The sequence below is a fragment of the Podarcis tiliguerta genome (genome assembly GCF_965153285.1).
Source record: "Podarcis tiliguerta genome assembly, chromosome: 6".
Classification (NCBI taxonomy): Eukaryota; Metazoa; Chordata; class Lepidosauria; order Squamata; family Lacertidae; genus Podarcis; species Podarcis tiliguerta.
The window spans coordinates 93,239,982-93,258,753 of record NC_139539.1 but is presented as its reverse complement, the minus strand read 5'-3'; the positions used below and the strand labels follow the sequence as shown (position 1 = coordinate 93,258,753).

General features: G+C 41.8%; 1 protein-coding gene and 1 long non-coding RNA gene across 4 annotated transcripts in view; both read right to left on the bottom strand.

Moving 5' to 3' along the window:
• Window positions 1-18,772, bottom strand: part of COP1 (COP1 E3 ubiquitin ligase) — a 100,013-nt gene that overhangs the window by 46,619 nt on the left and 34,622 nt on the right. For all 3 annotated transcript variants that reach the window (XM_083446334.1, XM_083446333.1, XM_083446335.1), the window contains exons 12-13: window positions 12,242-12,385; window positions 1,274-1,382 (exon numbers count right to left, since the gene is read on the bottom strand). In XM_083446334.1, coding sequence (XP_083302460.1) covers window positions 1,274-1,382; window positions 12,242-12,385 — 253 coding nt within the window. The remainder of the gene's footprint in view (window positions 1-1,273; window positions 1,383-12,241; window positions 12,386-18,772) is intronic.
• Window positions 6,044-11,337, bottom strand: LOC310680131. The gene is made up of 2 exons (XR_014512653.1): window positions 10,709-11,337; window positions 6,044-6,823 (listed from the first exon to the last, which is right to left on the bottom strand). It is a non-coding gene; the product is annotated as an uncharacterized lncRNA (long non-coding RNA).

Here is an 18,772-nt window from a genome sequence, read left to right as displayed (position 1 = left end):
CTCTCACAAGGCCACACCTCCTGCCCAGTACACACCCTGGAACTGCTTGAAGCACTTCTTGAGTGCTTTGGCCTGGTTATAATGCAACCTTGCTTGCCTGGATGGAAAGCCTGTGTAGAAACCGCTGACTTTGGTGTGGCTGCAATGTAGTCCTACTGGCCATGGGTTAAGAGTCACAGCTGTAACTCCAGCCATTTCCCCCCCAACCCACCCTTTGCTGCCATGCAGCCACCTGGATCGTGGCCCTCAGGTTGAAAAAGGTTCTGCACTCCTGATCTACTCCAAGCACACTCACCTGCCCCTAGTTGCATCTCCTGCTCCTACATTCATGTATTATTTGCAGGTTATCTACTAGCCATTTATTCACTGGAACACATGAACTAGCTTATCTGCAATTGCTTCAGAGAAGTCTTAATATATGGATGAAAATGTCCAACCCCCCCCCCTCAAATTACTTCCCCATTTCTCTCCCCTATATTGGTAAATGACAGAAAGGTACTAACAGTCATTTGTTGAAAGCCCATGGTGGTCTTCTGGTAAATGTTTGAAATGACTGAATTATGAAGCTAGTTTTTGGCCCTTACCCCAGGGCCAGGATAAATGTCACCCTCTATCCTCCATCATTAATAGCAGAATAGTAATTTACTAAAGGCATTTGATTTTCCACTGGGGGGGAGGGATAGAGAGGAAAGAGACTCTGATTTTTTTATTTATTTTTTTTTTGCCTGTAAGTATCTAATATTCTGACATTTATCATATGATATATAATGAAAACCACAAAACAAGCCATTGTATCAAAATTTCCTGAGATCAGATGTTAAGAGGCTCACAGCACCATATAATTCTACACCTGCTTTTAGTTAATCCAGTCCAACAGCTCCCTGCACCTGCAGAAAGTCTAGTGCTCGGAGCTTCTGCATGCAGAAGAGTTTTCTCAGAGACTTAGAGGGGAAAGGCCCTTATATGCATATTTGTCATGCATTGTCAAAGTAACCTGCAACCATAGAAGATCAAGAATCACTATGGTCTTAGCCACTTCTAAGACAGGAAGGACTATAGAAAACAATGGAACTACACTGCCTTTTTCACTAACTTCAGCTCTTGCTCATTATTTTTAGAGCCACAAATTATTATTGACTTCAGCAGCATTTACAAATAAATGTTGACAAAGTTGAAATGAAAAAGGAATTGACTAGACCCTTCTTTAGCAAGAAACTTGCATTAGCTGACTGAAACCACTGTTTTTTGGGATCAAAACACAGAATTTCTTTACCTGGTAGACTTTTGAACGTTGCCCTGTGAACCCATCCCACAAGATGACGGTACCTTCATAGTCACTGCTGGCCAACAGGTTTTTGTGGTAACTACTCCAGCTGATACAGCTGTAAGAGAGAAATAATCCCCGAATAAGAAAGCATCTTTCTTTAAGCTACAACTGTGTGCATGACAAAATAAGTATTCCAATAGCTCAGGGTACTTTATTTATCAAAAACAACTGTTGCCTACTTAAGGCAATTTTCACTACTTATGTGCTGATCATTCTATATTCCAAATTCTTCTTTAGGCCAATTACAGTCTAAATTCAAGAAGACATAAAGCTATAACTAAACAGTGCGTTCCATTTAACTTTATTGTAATAAACAACAGAAACTGAAGCTGAAGCTTTTATTTCCTTATTAAAAAAAAACACAGAGATTACTTTTTGGTGCATTAAACGGAACTGCTGAAAAAACCCTGTTCACTCTCATAAATCTATCTGAGGTAACAACGCCATACTGCTGGAATGAAAGGCATGTAATCACCCCCAGGGTCTGTATGTGGAGACAGTTCAGTTTGCAGCTCATTTTAAAAAAGGGACTGCTGTTCATAAAACTGTCCATGATCTGGCAAGGTCCAGCATCTCAGCAAGACACTGATCCTTGCTCCCTACCTGTAAGCTTGTTCCTATTGCCAACTGCCAGACCCCACTAACCAGAGTCACCTGTTATTTATCCATATGACAGGAAACTATATGTCATATGATCTTGTATTATCAGTATCTGAGATTTCAGAATAGAGACATTTAAAGAGTAGGGGAAATAAAATTGAATGTACAGGTAAGGTGTGGGTCAGCGTAATTTAAATACAATAAAACAAGGAAAAGCAAAGATGACATTTCAGTTCTTCATTGGGCAGCACAGTAAAATCAATGCAGCACTGCAATACCAAGTAGAGCAAGCAATAAAGATATTTATAACTATAATGAAGACCTTCCATAATCCTTCCGTTTTACTCTTTCCAATAAAATTGTTTAATAAAGTATAGGCATAGAGTGTCTTTTGAACGTTTAAATCACAAAATACAGGACAGGGTCTTTCCTACAAGTCTTTTTTCTTCTATCGCAGGTGCCATTCCTCAATGGGCCACCCCCTCTCTGTGGGATGAGAGGACAGACATGTAGCAGAAATCTAGAGGCTGAAGCCAAGTCTCTTTCCTTCACATACTGAGTAGTTTCCAAATAGTATGCACTGCTATCAAGATATATTTCATTTCCTAACAGCAAAATTGTAACTGTATTAAAGCAATGTGTCTCAATCACCAGTGGACACAGGGGATCAATAACCCAAACTATTTTGAGGGGGAAACTATACTGATTAGCACCTCCCAAGTCAGTATCCCCATTTCCCCAAGCAGGTGCGTGCCTGAAAGCTTCAATGATTCATTATTCCAGCAGAATAGACTAGGGTGGTATCGTCAGATGAAGTTCTTCATTCTCTCCTCCTTACACATGTTTCCTCTCAATATTGAATTTTACAGTAGCAGTCACCACCTAGGGTGGGATGATTAAAAAGAGGCTCTTGATCACCCTACAGGAACCAGCAACCGGATCACAAAGAACAGCTTGAAAAATGCTACAAGCTTTGCTGAACCAGTGGTTCAATGTTATAAAATACCCATCAAATGTAAGGGAACCATGTAGGCCTCAGTAATGCATCCATTGGTCCACACAGAACTGGAAGACATGAAAACAATCTCTCTTCTTTACCCCCAACCCCATTCACCTTCTCCTAAGGGATGGGACAAGAAGAAGGTGGGATGAGTTCCCAAGACCTACAGAAACATCAACTGAATTTTGGGAGAACAAAAAATGAGTAGCATTGACAGTGGGCTTAGAAACCAGAAACTCCTAGCCATGTTAACAACCATCAGAGACCACTTCAGGTACAGAGAGGATGTGGGGACATTGCTGGTAAAGGTCCTGAGCACTACACATTTTGGTTCCCACAGTGACTAATGCACCATTGGAGGATAAACAAAGCAGATTGCCCTTAATAACCTAACAATGTGCAGATACAATTATATCTTGCCTGTCAATTAAAGGGGGAGGGAGAATCCATCTTGTGTGTACAAGAGCCAATACAGTAGCCTAGTTATCTTTATGTTTAAGAGATTGATTTCAGGTCTCTGTCATTTTTCAAAAATGCTGGAATAGGCTGAATTTAGCCTTAAATAGATTAATATTTTCAGGTGCACACTAGAGAGGCAAACTTAAGCCATGTAAGAACCATACATTCTATTTGCAGGACCTCTGCACACAGCTCTCAAAGTGTCAATTATTTTGAGAGTTAGCCTAATGATTCATGTACTATGAGTGCAGTATAGAAAATTTGTTGTGGGAGGGACCATAGCTCAGCAGGAAGCCATATGTTTTTCATGCTGAAGTTCTCATATTCAATTTACAGTATCTTCAGTTAAAACAATCTCAGGCACAGTCAATCAGAGCAGATAGCCTTAAGCTATATGAGCTACTGGATCAATGTGGCTGCAAAAAAGGCTAATGTGATTTTAAGCTAGACTTAAGTTTCCAAGTATTCAGCACGAGTCAGCCCTCATCTGGGTGTCCACCGTGTTGTACAATGTTGAAAAACAACAAGAAAAGACTTGTGAATGAGGCAGTGCTCTATGTCTTCAAGGCAGAGAGTTGTGAAGAAAGGGAGTTACTTTTGTGGTTCAATGTTTGCTCCTAGTTCCTTCTCGAATTTGGGACAATTTCTCCCTCTCACAGCACTCTTATGACAGAGCCCAGAATGTGCCAGGGGGGGACTCCTGACTTTTCAAGAGAAGCTTTGTGTATAGCCCAGGAGAGAGCAACCCAGGGTTTTGTATTGTGCCCTCCCAAATTTCATATCCTGACTTCTGGCTATAGTAACTGTCTCTCTTTAGATAACGGTCAGGTGTCTGACACAAAATTGAGAATTATAGCTTTAAATTCATTATAATCCTTTTTCTAAGCCAAGCCAAGATATTAACTATGTTTGTTGCCTTGCTGTATCCAAATGTATAGGCCTTCTGAGACCTAGTTCATTTAACAGTTTTCCAATACATGTTGCAAGTGAAAGTGTATGGAACTATAAAGCAGTATAATGTGGTTCACTAGCAGCGATAAATGAAACTCTTTAAGAGGTTAGGGCTCCACCAAGATGAACACAGATATTTTTACAGCAGTGTACAGAGTGTTCCTTCCATGAAAGAAGGAGCAAGTTTTAAAGAATATAATGGGTAAGGAAGCGTGCCAAAGGGCAATACACGGGATTGCTAAGCACTAACTTTCAGTTGATTTCTGTGGTCATTATACTTAACTATTCAGGAGAACAAAGCAGTCTGGTGTTTGTTTTCTTACCAATAGCATGTGAGAAATAATAACTAGCTTTCTGCTGTGGCAAGTGTAGTCCAGAACTATACTTTGCCAATATTGATTTTGTATGCCGCCACACCCAGTTATTGCTTTCATCACTATACAGTGGTACCTCAAGTTAAATATGCTTCAGGTTACAGACTCCGCTAACCCAGAAATAGTGCTTCAGGTTAAGAACTTTGCTTCAGGATGAGAACAGAAATCGTGCTCCGGCGGCGCGCAGCAGCAGGAGGCCCCATTAGCTAAAGTAGTGCTTCAGGTTAAGAACAGTTTCAGGTTAAGAGCAGACCTCCGAACAAATTAAGTACTTAACCCGAGGTACCACTGTATCACCAAGAATAAGAGTAGAATAGCATGGAAGAGTACGGGAGCATGCCAACTCAGCCAGGGCATCTGCGAAACCCTTCACTGGCATCTCCACCAAAGCCCAAGACTCTGACCTTGCATTTTTAACAAAAGTATGTCTCTAGTTCCCTCCAGAAAGAAAGTTATGCAGCACAATGTGCAGCTGCCCTTCTAAGCAATTTCTGTGAAATGAGTCAGACTGGACGCTCCTGCCTGTTAAGTGTTTTTAGCTAATGAGTGAACTGATAAATGAGTTGTTTGGACCACTGGCAAAAGGAATCCCTGGGGGCTTAAGAAGCTTCTGTTTTCTCCTCCCATTTAGTGGTTCAGGGTTGACACTGGACGGAGTTTTTATGCGTTTAATAGCTATGCAGCAGTCAGAAATTCAACAGGCTACAGCTTTTCTACTACGGAAATACAATTATGGGGAAATGCTCAGGTTAGTACAACTGATACTTACCTGAAGAATGGATTTATATTGGAATAAAAAAATCATTGGGTTTGGTTCTGGCTCAACCTGGTAGTCAACAACAGGAGAAGAAATGCTCTGGCAGCCTAAAGATCCAGCATGTGTTTATGGACAGCGTGGAGCCATACAGAGATGTCTGACCAGCTGAAGAGGAAAAAGAGCCAGCTGCCTATCACCATGTTCCTCCACAGGACACCAGCACCAGCAAGTGCTTCTGACCCACGGCCAAGCGCTTTGGGGTACCGGTCTATCCCCCTTGTTGCTGTTTCCACATCACCCTCCAGCAATGAGGAAGACAGAGCCACCACTGCTGCCAGACTGTCAAAGAAGACTAACGAACAGAAGGCTGGAGAGCCCTTTTCTGTTCTTCCCTTGGGAGATATGCGTACAGGGACAGATTTGCCCATTTCTCTAAGCTATTGATTGTATAATGCTTAGTCTTCATTGTACAGCTCGATGATTAAGCCCCTTTGTGGGAAGAAACACTGATTGTACCAAAACAGTGTCTGGGTGTTGACTCGCGAGATAAAGTTGCTTCTATCAAATACACGAGATTGTAAAGAAAAATACTACATCTGTGATTTATTAGTTTGCTTGTTTATACACCTTATTGTGGAGCAGTTGCCCTTGGTGATATCTTTTTGTCTGACTTTGCAAACTGGCCTTTTAAAAGCTTTTTCAAGGGTTTCCAGAGGTTTAGAGGGTGTCTGCAGGCTTTTCCAATGGTGTTTCAAATATATGCGATTTCACTGACACACGCAGACTGCCCTGTCCTGTGAGGTTCCATTGATCTGTAGTTGCTTGTTGTGCATGATGGCCCACTGGTGAGGTAGAAGGGCCCCGTGGAGTAGTTGAGCATGATGCTTGGCCAGTGGGGTTATTTGATATGCCAACATGCATAGCCCTAGGTTCCATTACATCAGCTTAATGTTCACCTGCTTGCAGGAGAAAAGTAGCTTGGCTGCTGCTTTCATCTTTATGATGTGCTCTGGAGAGAGGGAGATCAGCCTCTGGTATGTGAAGACACTGAAGTAAACCAGTTGACACATTGGAACAAGCTGACTCTTCTCTCAGTAGATTACAAAGCCATGAGCTTCCAGGGCTGCTATCACGCTGGTCAGATGCTGCAGTGCTTCTTCCCATGTTGGAGACTGGATGAAGAGATTGTCCAGGTGTGGGTAGATGTGGATGCTCTGGAGATGGAGGTAGGCACCAGGGCAACCATGGAGAGGAGGCCAGACCAAGCAAGAGGGCTTTATTTTGAAAATGGCGGTGTCAGACTGCTTCTCTTACAACGGTCTGCCAGTATTCCTTTACACTTTTATTATTAAGACCTAGAATGTTTGCAAAGATATCATGACACTTCAGCATTCTAGAGAACAGGTAAAGGAAATGGAAGGACTTTAACACAAGCAAGCAATGCAAGGGTTCCCAAACCTTTTTACTCCACAGACCATGTGGAAATTCTAATTCTAATACAATAAAATATGAATAAGTAATAATACATTTAAAAATCAATATATTTAATAGACACACACCAAGGACCACCTAATAAAAACTTGTAAACAACATTTTGGAAGTCCCATAACAGCCACAGTGGTTGCTGGGATGAGTGGGGTTCATGGCATATATAATTGCCAATGTCAATCAGAAAATACTATATTTTTTCTAGCAAAGCATTTGAATGCGTACTGTTAATTAAACATGTTAAGTGATTTAGTGAGTATGAAGTATCTGAACATATATTTAGCTTCTTGCCTGTCTCCAACTACAATAGGAAAGGCAAGAATACTTGTAGACCCAATTACATTTATAATTTATAAATTATAATTTATAAATTATAACAGGCAATTTGGACCATTAAGATGGTTTTTTTTTAATTTTTAGAAGTGGTTCTCTTACTTAATAACTGAAGGTACAGAGAAGTTTTAAATAACTAAAAAGTCCCCAGAACTTTGGCAAAGGCAAGAAGAAATTGCTGGATGAGCTATGAAGCAAGCGATTGTTAACGGGGAGTTCATAGCTTGGTTCTCTAGGAACAGACTTCCAGTTGTAATCTTGATGTCACTGACAGTACATTAATACAGGCAAAACAGACCAATGGTCTGACTTCAGAAAGACAGCTTCATATATTCAAATAGTGATAGCAGTTCCTATGAAAATAGATCAGCAGGAAAAGAAGAAGGGGGGGATGGCAAAATAGTTCTCTCCCCCCAGACTGTATCATGAGGAACAGCACTCCAGCAAGACAGAACAGCTGGAGAGCTCAGAGCAGGTGAGGTGGGGGGGGGCAGGGGCAGGGCACAAATATGAGAGAAATGTCAGGCCCTTGAGAACAGTGTGTTGGCATCCTTTCATGCAGCTTTCTTGTTGAGACGCAGACTGCTCAGGTGAAATTAGAAAACATCCAAATTGAATATTGTACTTTGTAATCACTAAGTGGTCCGTTAACATCTATTCAAGTCTCTTCACACACCATAAACCTTTAATACTGTTTTTAATTCAAATCAAATTATCACAAGACTGAAACAGTCTCCTTCCTGTTTACTGATCTTTGTCAACTTTCAGCTAACTAAAAAGTGTTTGTAACATGCAAAAACAAAAAACCAGAAGCCACATTTCCCCAAAGAGCATACTGAACAGCTTGCATTAAATCAACACTACGAGCCAAAAGATACAAGCTACTTCTTTTGTGTTAAAAGTACCATTTAGCTTAGAAAACATGCTCTGTTCTATTCTAGTGCTAATAAATAGGACGAATTTAATTCTTTAGCAGGTGCACTACATTCGCCTAATCACCACTTGTCACCTTTTAATATCATGTAAACAGAATCTAAAAATAAATGAGATTACAAATTTAAATGAATGAATGAATGAATGAATAATTTTTACTCCAGTTTAAACTAATAAGGTCCTAATTTGACTCCAAGGCTGTTTTCCCCAAAGCCATGCCCACTTGCCCCACCTGACCTAACACTTCCTTTTAGAATCATACAATCATAGAGTTGGAAGAGACCACAAGGGCCATCGAGTCCAACCCCCTGCCAAGCAGGAAACACCATCAGAGCACTCCTGACATATGGTTGTCAAACCTCTGCTTAAAGACCTCCAAAGAAGGAGACTCCACCACACTCCTTGGCAGCACATTCCACTGTCGAACAGCTCTTACTGTCAGGAAGTTCTTCCTAATGTTTAGGTGGAATCTTCTTTCTTGTAGTTTGGATCCATTGTTCCGTGTCCGCTTCTTTTACCAGTTATGGCTGGTATGTCAACCATGTCTATTCTGGGACAGTCTGGCCCCACTGATTCATGTACTGGTAACCTCAAGACTGGATTACAATGTGCTCTATGGGGTTGGTCTGGAGGCTCTAGTTGGTGCAAAATGCTGCTGTTGATGGGGACAGACTATCACCAGCACATAACTCCAGTGCTCAAAAGCTTCCACTGGCAGCCCATACACAGTTGGGCCAGGTTCAAGGTTCTTGTGTTACTTTACAAGATCTTTAATGATTCAGGTCCAGGATATCTCAAGGACTGCCTAATCCTTGAGATATCTGCTCAAACACTGAGCTCTTCAGTGAGTCAATGTTAGTGGTACCCCATGGGCAGAATGCACAGCTTGCATCAACCATGAGCCTTGCATTCAGTATTGCAGGCCCAATTGTATGGAACTCCCTCCCTGTTGACAGGCCCCCTCAGTTAAACTTCTGGCACCAGCTTTGTGTTTCAGCAAGCATCTAAGTTTTAAATTACAGTGGTGCCCCGAAAGACGAATGCCTCGCAAGACAGAAAACCCGCAAGACGAAAGGGTTTTCCGTTTTCAGAGGCGCTTCGCAAGACGAAATTCCCTATGGGCTTGCTTCGCAAGACGAAAATGACGAAAATTTGTGAGGTTTTTTTTCCGCTCCCCAACCCCTTTTTCTAAAGCGCTAAGCTGCTAATAGCCTTTTAGCAGCTAAACCGCTAATCCCTTAAACCTTAAAAAGCAGTTAATAGCCCTTAAACTGCCAATAGCGCTAATGGGCTTGCTTCGCAAGACGAAAAAACCACAAGACGAAAAGACTCGCGGAACGGATTCTTTTCGTCTTGCGAGGCACCACTGTATTTCTACCCTTTTCTGCTTAAAGATGATTGTAGTTTAAGTGTATGTAAACCATTTAAATAAAATAAATAAAAGGTACTTTCAAGGTATGCAAGCTGTTTCTCTTGAGCAGGGGAGGGTACAAAACTTTGTTTAGCTTACACTCTTTGCAGAGCAGAAGGATGCAAGCACTAGGGCGGGTAAAGCTGTCTTACCATTCATTTCAATTGCTCTGACTTACCTTGGAACTATCAGAAGGTTGTAAAAAGTTTGGTAACACCGTAGCATTGCCCAGGGTCTAGGGCAGAGGTGAGCAACCTGTAGTCCCTAACACAGGCATAGGCAAACTCGGCCCTCCAGATGTTTTTGGGACTACAACTCCCATCATCCCTAGCTAACAGGACCAGTGGTGAGGGATGATGGGAATTGTATTCTCAAAACATCTGGAGGGCCGAGTTTGCGATGCCTGCCCTAACACCTGGTTGCCCCATTGTTCCATCTCATCAGAATTCCTTCCTTCCCTCTTGTGTATGTCCTCCTGATTTTCCTTAGCTTTTAAATGTGTTTTCCCCTACAGTGGTACCTCGGGTTACAAACTTAATTCGTTCCGGAGGTCCGTTCTTAACCCGAAACCGTTCTTAACCTGAGGCGCGCTTTCACTAATGGGGCCTCCCACTGCAGCCGCCATGTGATTTCTGTTCTCATCCTGGGGCAAAGTTCGCAACCCGAGGTAACTACTTCTGGGTTACCAGAGTTTGTAGCCTGAAAAATTTGTAACCCGAGGTACCACAAATTAAATATTTCTATTTAACTTCAGAACAATTGGAAAAGTAATTATTTTATCTGATAAAAATTATCAATTAGAATTTTTTTTGTATGACACCCCCTTACCCACAGTCTGAGAATAATTTAGTAGGCTTCTGCCATATATAGCCCATTAAAATCAGAAAAGGGATCTTACTTTGAAATTGCTTATATATACACATACACACCTTACTTCCCACCTCCCAAAAAATGAGTCTCATAAAAGCAGCTGACAAAATATCAAACAAACATCAAAATTAACAATACTCCATCACTAAAAATACAGTTACCAGACTAAGCAGCATCATGGAACAAGAACGGAAAGGGGCCATACCTAACAATCAATAAATTGAATTTAGCAACAGTGGAATCAAAAGCTTGTTTTCTTAGAAGGGTCTTCAATCCTGGAACACAAATAAAGACGAAGATAACCTAAACTCTTGAGGCAGCGACTTCTACAGATATGGCACAACCATGGAGAATCCTTTGATGCATTGCTACCAATCATGTCTCAGAAGGCAGCAAAACACACAAGAGGAGACAGCAGCTATCTTAAAAGGTGGACAAATTCATGCAAGAGGTCTGTTAAGGAGCTTGGTCTGAAGCTGTTCAGAGCTTTAAAAAGTAATAACCCACACCATGAATTGCATTAGGAAATGGGCTGACAGCCAAGGCAGCCAACATAATAAAGGGATTGTGTAATCCCTGCATTTTGCCTTAGTAAAGATTTTAGCAGTAACTGAACCCTAAATATGTTTGAAGGGTTTAAGTATGTTATAATGGAGGGGGGACACTGTATGCTTGAGAGTAACCCTATCAAACCCAATGGGCTTCCTTTTGAGTAGCCATGTTGAAAATTGAAGTCAGACAGTCTTCATTCCTAATCATTCCTAATCAGAAAACTTTTGTCTTTGGTTCCACCTATCCTGGATCTGATTCCACCTATGGCCAGCATGCAACCCTCTTGGCCTAAAAATTAATTAGTCACTTCTCACCACTGTGCTGTGTACTTCCCCCATGTTATATTCTGGATTATGTATGTTTTATAGATTATGTCTGAATGGGATGAGAGTGTTGGAGGTACGTGCAAATGTGTATGTGAAGCCGGTCTTTGGGTGGGTGTTTGATTTTCGTTGTTGTGTATACTGTGTATATACGGACAATGACAAATAAATTTCTATTCTATTGTTAGCCAACCATGCATGGTTTTTGATCTGCAAAGAATTGCTCAAGGACTTGGACAATCCAGTACTGTGCAGGAATCTCAATTATGGATTGGTTTTTCAAAAGTAAATGTTATTGTAGATTGACCAAATTTGTACAGGTAAAAGACTGCCGTATGTTTACAAAGGTATAAAATGCAGTTTCTCAAAAAGCAGAAGAATATGCATTATGATGCACAAAAATAGAGACAGGTACAGCTTCCCAATGAAGAACACAGTAAAACAATACTCTGATTATCCTACAAGGATGGCAAATAAGCAGGTCTCAAATCAGGTACACCATTTCCGATTTCAATAAGGGGCCAAGTTTTTCAACAGGGTTTTAAACAACCTCTCTTCATTTATTCAAGATTACCTGCAATGCTTTTAATAAATATTTATTGTGGGAGTTATATTCCTCATAATAAAACTGTAGTAATGTTACCAACATGGAAATGAGTGCCCGTTTTTGGAAGTAAAGGAATCCGTGCTTTTCACTTAGTGACCTAGGGCACAGGCTAATTCCAACAACAACAAACTGACCTGATAGGTGCTTATCGGGAATAATGACATGCAATCAGAAATATGGGTTGGAGGTGGTTATATTACCATATATGAACTATCCCTACTTTCCAAATCACAGTCAAGAGGCAACAAACACATACCTGATTTTGGAATTACAGGTCATTTCATTCTCAGGATAGTGAATATCAACTGCATCCTGGATGACTGTGCCATATTCATAGACTTTAATCTTCTTTGTCACCCCAGCAATAGCAAAATAGTCACAGTCTCGATCAAACTCAATACTAAGAAACAAAAATGCAACCAGAAAGAAAAGCGTAAGAGACAAACAAAACAAAGCATATTCCTAGCTTATTATTATTATTTTATTTAAATTTATCAGAACAATAAAAAAACTTTCAACATTGGCATCATTTAAAATGACAACAAACCTTTTATCTCCTATGTTCGCCGAAACCTCCTCTCACCTATACCATTAACTAGCAAATCCCTCCCTAAATGTAAATACACTTAATTAAAAATGTTGAAGGATTTTTAACCAATGGAGAAATAAACAAGAAGATGCCATGAGTAAAAAAAATTGGGGGGGGGGGTAGGGAGATGGTGTAGGGAAAGGCAATGTTGTTCTGACTTTGTCTACTCTTCAGCATTATATAAAATGGCACCATAGCAGGCGGACAGTGGTTGCTGGAGAATATCTGGCACTGACCTGCCCAGGTCAAGCCATGCCTTCATCTAGCCAGTGACTCTTTCTCAAATGCTGACTTCTCCCACTGTGTGGTTCCACAATAGTTCTCCTGCAGCTGGAGAGCTTTATGCAGATGCTCCAGTGTTTTTTTTCCATTTTTTTCAATTCCTTTTTACCTTCCACATTAACAAATACCCAAATGTCAAAGCTGACAGCTCACACTGTGAAAGTACAGGGGAGGATTTGACCTGTGGTGTTTGAATAAATATGCTGCAGGGCAGCTGTCAATGGATTTCTTTTACAATTAAGAGTCCAAGTACACCTCCTCACCCCCCACCCTCCACACAGAGAATGCCACTTTTAAGCTGGAAGAGCTAAATGTTAATATAGGGAAAGAAAAAAAAAGGAGCAACTTGGGTAGATTCTACACTTTAGCCAGAGAGGTAAAATCAATTGCACCAAAACAACAACACACGACATCCAAACCTGCAAGTGCTTTTCAAAAAGCAAGACCTTCTTAAAATAGTTGTATTTTGTGTAGCATGAAGGCCAAATAAGCTATTTCCATAAACACATGCCTCTCAATAAGGACATATTCTACATCTAGTTTCCCCCTTTCCCCTTAGGGCTCTCTTAGGGCTTGTCTGACGTTCTGATAACGACATCCCCCCTAGTCCTGCTCCATGCTATTGACAGTCAGGAATGAGGAGCAAGTAACACTGGAGTGTTTTGATTTCATAACATGAGACAAGTTCAACTAGATGTTACGGAAAGGAAGAGGAAAACTCTACAAAGGGAAGCTTTTTTCCTTGGGGGCAGTTGTGAGTTTATTGTAATGTCTAGTTTGGCTACAGTTAATGCACAGAATAGCACTGAAGTTTTATTTGGGGGGCGTTAGGAGAGGGGTAGTACCTCTGATGGGGGGCATGTCATGCTCCTTCTGGGGTACTTTGGCCACTTTGGTCCCCACCCTGCACTCAGCTCTCACCTTTGGCTCCTAGAAGCTGTCGGCATGTGACAGCGGCCACACCCCAGGGAACAGCTTTGACTGGCTGGCTAAACCAGGTGAGGAGAGCCAATGAGTCTAAAATCCTTACTGAGTCAGGGACTTCCCCTACATGCGAAAACAGGCTCCGGCAGATTGAGTGGATGAGACAACATACTGAACCTCTGCAAACATACGGGTCTTTCGTGGTCATTCTCCATCGTGAGTTGAGAAAGCATCCTTGTGGCTACACAACGTTCCACTGAACCAAATTACCCAGCCACACCTCTGAAGTGGGAAAAATAGCCATCCAGTCTTGGTTAGTTAGCTACAAGCCTGGGGTGCCAGTCGCAAGAGAAACACTTGTTCTCCAAGTTCTGATCTTGAAGATGAATGGTGCCATTTGTGAGGTGCAGATTAATGCCTCAGAGAAATAACAATGATTACAGTTCAATGCTGATCAGGGAAAAATTAAAGGGGAGAGAGGTATGCTTTCAGGATTAATTTGTAGAAGCTTCCTAGCAGAATTGCATTTCGCAGTGCACTTGATCGCCTCGCGGTGTTTTTCCTTGTCAACTTACTCTGAAAGGGTTTTACAACCAGGAGCCTATTCTACCACAATGGATTTATTTGTACCACAATCTTAATTGAACTGCTGTGTCAGCTACTGTTTCTTGCCCTGTGGATTGTGCTATGGCATAACTAAAGTGATGTCAGCTATTCATCTACTTGGATTCAATTTATACCCTCAGCCTTCTGCTGCTGAAAGAGAAATATTACCATGTCTGGTAAAGGTCCATGTTATTAGAACTGAAAATCCTCTCTTACCTGAGGAGATTTTGTTACTGTTAGACATGTCAGCTTTGAATAGTTATATTCCATGCTCTGTATTTTCACTCCCTAAGAAGATACAACTTGTCAATACTAAAATTAGTATTTAATGATGTGCCCGCAAAACTTAATGGGCTATCTAAAATTATTTCTAAGAATATAAATAGTGTGCATATTAACCAATGACACAGTTTGCTTGAAGGTCAGAAGCCTGAGAGTCAGAAACACTGCAGGGGTAAAATCAACAAAGAGATAAAGAACTGCCTTGCCAATATTCATCTGCTGAGTAGAAGAGAAGAAAAAACCTTTAGTATGCACACGGTAGCTTATTTAAAACGGAGGAGCTACTCAAAGTCTCAGTTATTCTGCCTCTATATATAAATAGAAGAGAATTAAAGGTAGCAGTTAGGTCCATTCACAACTGCCTAATGTCCTGAAGGAAACTCTACCTGCACAACCTGTTTTGCATAAAACAATACATTGGAGAAAGCATGAGCCAAAGAGACATATTGTGGGCTGGCTCAGACATAAGAACCCTTGACATGCCAACTTCAGCCCTTGCATAGCTTCAGAGATCAGGGACTGTTTGCTGACTGATGCCACTAACAGCTGGCACATGATGCACTGCCACTTAAATAGTTACAGTTATCTTGGTGGTTCTGCAACTGTCAGCCTATGTGACGTGTAGGTATGTGGCAATTCTATGAGGACAAAAAAGCACAGAACTTGATACTAAACCCAACAGGCAGTTTTCTGAGAATCTCACCAGCCTTTATTTTTTTAACCTTGTTTAGTCCTTACCACTGCAGAGACAGAGAGGATGTAGACAATATATGCTGAAGTAACAGAAATGGCAAAATAATAGTTTTATTGGTTAGGAATGAGGCTTCTGCCCCTCCCACAATTAGTAGGACCAGAACAAGTTATGAATAAAGGGCAAAAACTGAAGAGCAAATGCAAAGTTAGCAACTGGGCAAGCTTGATAAATCTGCATCACCTATATGGGGCACAGAATTTTAAATCTTCCTGGTGGAAAATTGGGTTGCCTGAGAACTTTTTTTTTTTTTTTTTTTAAGAACACAGCACTGTGGTACTTACAGTCCAAAAAGTAAGTTTGTTTTGCAAATTAGCAAGCCAAAGTTCATGCATTATACAAGGACTATATTGTTTCTTGGAGATGAAAAAGATGCCCTCCTCCAAATGAACATCTGCAGTATCTTGATATGTACTTTTAAATAGGCTACAAATTAAGATTAAATGTTTAAAAAATCATTTAATTATCTGCAGATGGAGATTTCTTTGAAGCTTTAACAGCTTTAATGGGAGATGGCATCTCCTAAATATCAGGGGCTAAAAATTATCAGCTAAAGCTAAATAAAAGAGGTCCCACTGGAGGCTTAGTGGCTTACATTTATTAACTTCCTGAATTCAAAGTATGCAAATTTTATCCCTAAAAATTAAAAATCTCTCAAGCATACACAATAAAGCTATTTTTTAATTCATCATAGAACCATTATAAGCAATGCCAGGGAAATCCATAATGAGACTATTGTTTTGACAATCAAGATGCAAAATACCAGAAAACAATTCAAGAAGTCATTACAAACACTCTTAAGAATTGCCAAGTCAGTTCTGTTAATTTTATGTTATACTTTGAAGTGTGAGCATGCTTTAGGGCCATTGTATTTTCTAGACAATACTCTGGAATGGAGGCGAGGTATAGTCCTACCAACTGAAGCCTACATAAATGGCCAGGTCCCATAAGTTGGCACCATCTAGAAGCAAGGGCTTCACAATGAACTACCGCTGAACACAGCACTGCACATAACTGTCAGCATCTACATACTAACAGAAAACTCATTCTCTGAGCATGAACCATTTTGTTGTCAAAGCAGTACCATTCACATCTAAGCATTGGCAATCCTGAGTGAACAGACCCTGTAAGAAGTCCACAAAATAAGCAGTGTCCACAAAATTTGGCTAACAGCTAAAGATCTGAGGTTGCCAGGATCTTGTCCCTCTTTCTCCAAACAGGTCAACACACAGTGTCTCATTTAGACCTTTATAGTCTAGGACTAGGTCAGTGTTGAGGAACCTTTGACTAGGGCTGGGCAGTACCTGCCCAGTGTGGTGTAGTGGTTAAGAGCGATAGACTCGTAATCTGGGGAACCGGGTTCGCGTCTCCACTCCTCCACGTGCAGCTGCTGGGTGACCTTGGGCCAGTCACACTTCTCTGAAGTCTCTCAGCCCCACTCACCTCACAGAGTGTTTGTTGTGGGGGAGGAAGGGAAAGGAGAATGTTAGCCGCTTTTAGACTCCCTAGGGTAGTGATAAAGCGGGATATCAAATCCAAACTCTTCTTCTTCTTCTTCTTCTTCTTCTTCTTCTTCTTCTTCTTCTTCCCAACATTGTAATATATCACCAGCTAACCCTCATGATATCCCAAAATATTACAATGTCAGAAAGGGGGAAAGAAGGTAGGAAAGAAGCAGGCAGTTGTCAACCATGCAGATGATCAGCATCACCATGATCAGCTTCTGCCACTTCCTGGCAAGGCTGGGCAGGCAGCACTGCCCCAGGTGGGGAGCACCAGCCAAGGCGCCACATGGCATAACACTGCGGAGCCCTGAGGCACCGCCGACCTCCCAGGAGCCAGCAGTTGTGGCTTGCCCTGGCAATAGCCTTCCGCTGTGCAAATGGCAGCTACCAGGAGCCACCCTCCAGAGCATCACGCAAGGCACAGGAGGCGGCTCCGTTCCGCTCAGTGCTTGGTGCGAGGAAGGGAGCAACCCACTGACACTCACATGGCTGGGGAAAGAAATGAAGGTGCTGCCAGACTCCTGAAGCAGGTGGATGGCCTGAGGAGGGAGCGAGTGAGCAAACATCAGGTGGCCTGGCTGGGGTCTCTGGATTAAAGCATGCAGTGCTGGCTGCAGCCAGGGGCGAGCAGGGATTCACAATACATTGCCTGCTCTGAAATTCTGAAATTACTCTCGCAATTTTAACCTTAAACTGGTTTTAGGCAATGTATTGATACATCGTCCAGGCCTACCTGTGAACCCCCCAATGTTGTTAGACTACACCTCTTATCATGCCCGACCATGCTGGCTGGAGTTGATGGTGCCTGGGCCACAGGTTTCCCACTCCTGTCCTTAGCAGACCTTTGTGCTATCACAGTCAAGTCAGTGCGCTCTTACTAAACCTCAAACGTCTCTCTTATTCTGGCCCAAGGACAGTTATTTCAGGGTATTCTTCTAGCTATGCTTCAAGACAGCTCTGGCAAAACATGTGTATTTCAAACTAAGCTATTGAAATAAATTAGAAATCTGAACTAAAAGACCCGACACCCAAATCCACTTTTACTACATTAAAGAAATATGATGTGCCTTTGGGTCATAGAATCATAGATGGAAGGGACCTTCCTGCTGGCTCCTCAGGAGAGTCCTTACCCATCTTTACACCCTGGCATCCCCTAGAGCAGAGGTTTTCAACCTTTTTGAGCCCACGGCTCCTTTGACCAACCACATGCTTTCTGCGGCTCCCCTGCGGGATACGAGGGAATCCCCACTTACTTTGGAGTTCCATTCCGGGCTACCACGTGGGGATTCCCTTCTTCTGCTCCTGCCCCTTTTGTGTGCCACTTTCAGTGGGTGTGTGTAAATGGGAGCATGTGTGCCAGTAGTTCACAAGTGGGGACTCCCCAGTACTTGGTAAAAACTTGGGCTGTTTTGTCATTTAGTGGTTTTGCCTATTCTTTTATGAAGGATTAAAATTTAAGCAGTACAGATTTGAAAAGGCGTTTAAAAACTTATGAGTCATTCATCGCCCTGCTCAATGTTCTTTCTGTAAGGTGGCAGCCAATAAAAAAAACCTGAAACACGATTCCTAAGCAGCCCCAACTGGCAGTGACTCAGGCCTCCCCTCAGCAGCTGGGATCATAGAGATGGGCTAGAGGCACACACTCAAGCAGCACTCTTTCAAAGACAAACAACATCACATAGCACAGAGATACATGGAAAGTAGAGAAGCACATCTTATTTGTCTGTTCCAAGTAGGGAGTTACCGGCTTTGTACTGGAAGCCGAGTTTTGTTTTCATCTGAGGGAGGGAAAGAAGGAGGAATGGGGGCTGGGGCTGCTCACGGCACCTCTGACCATCATTCAAGTCA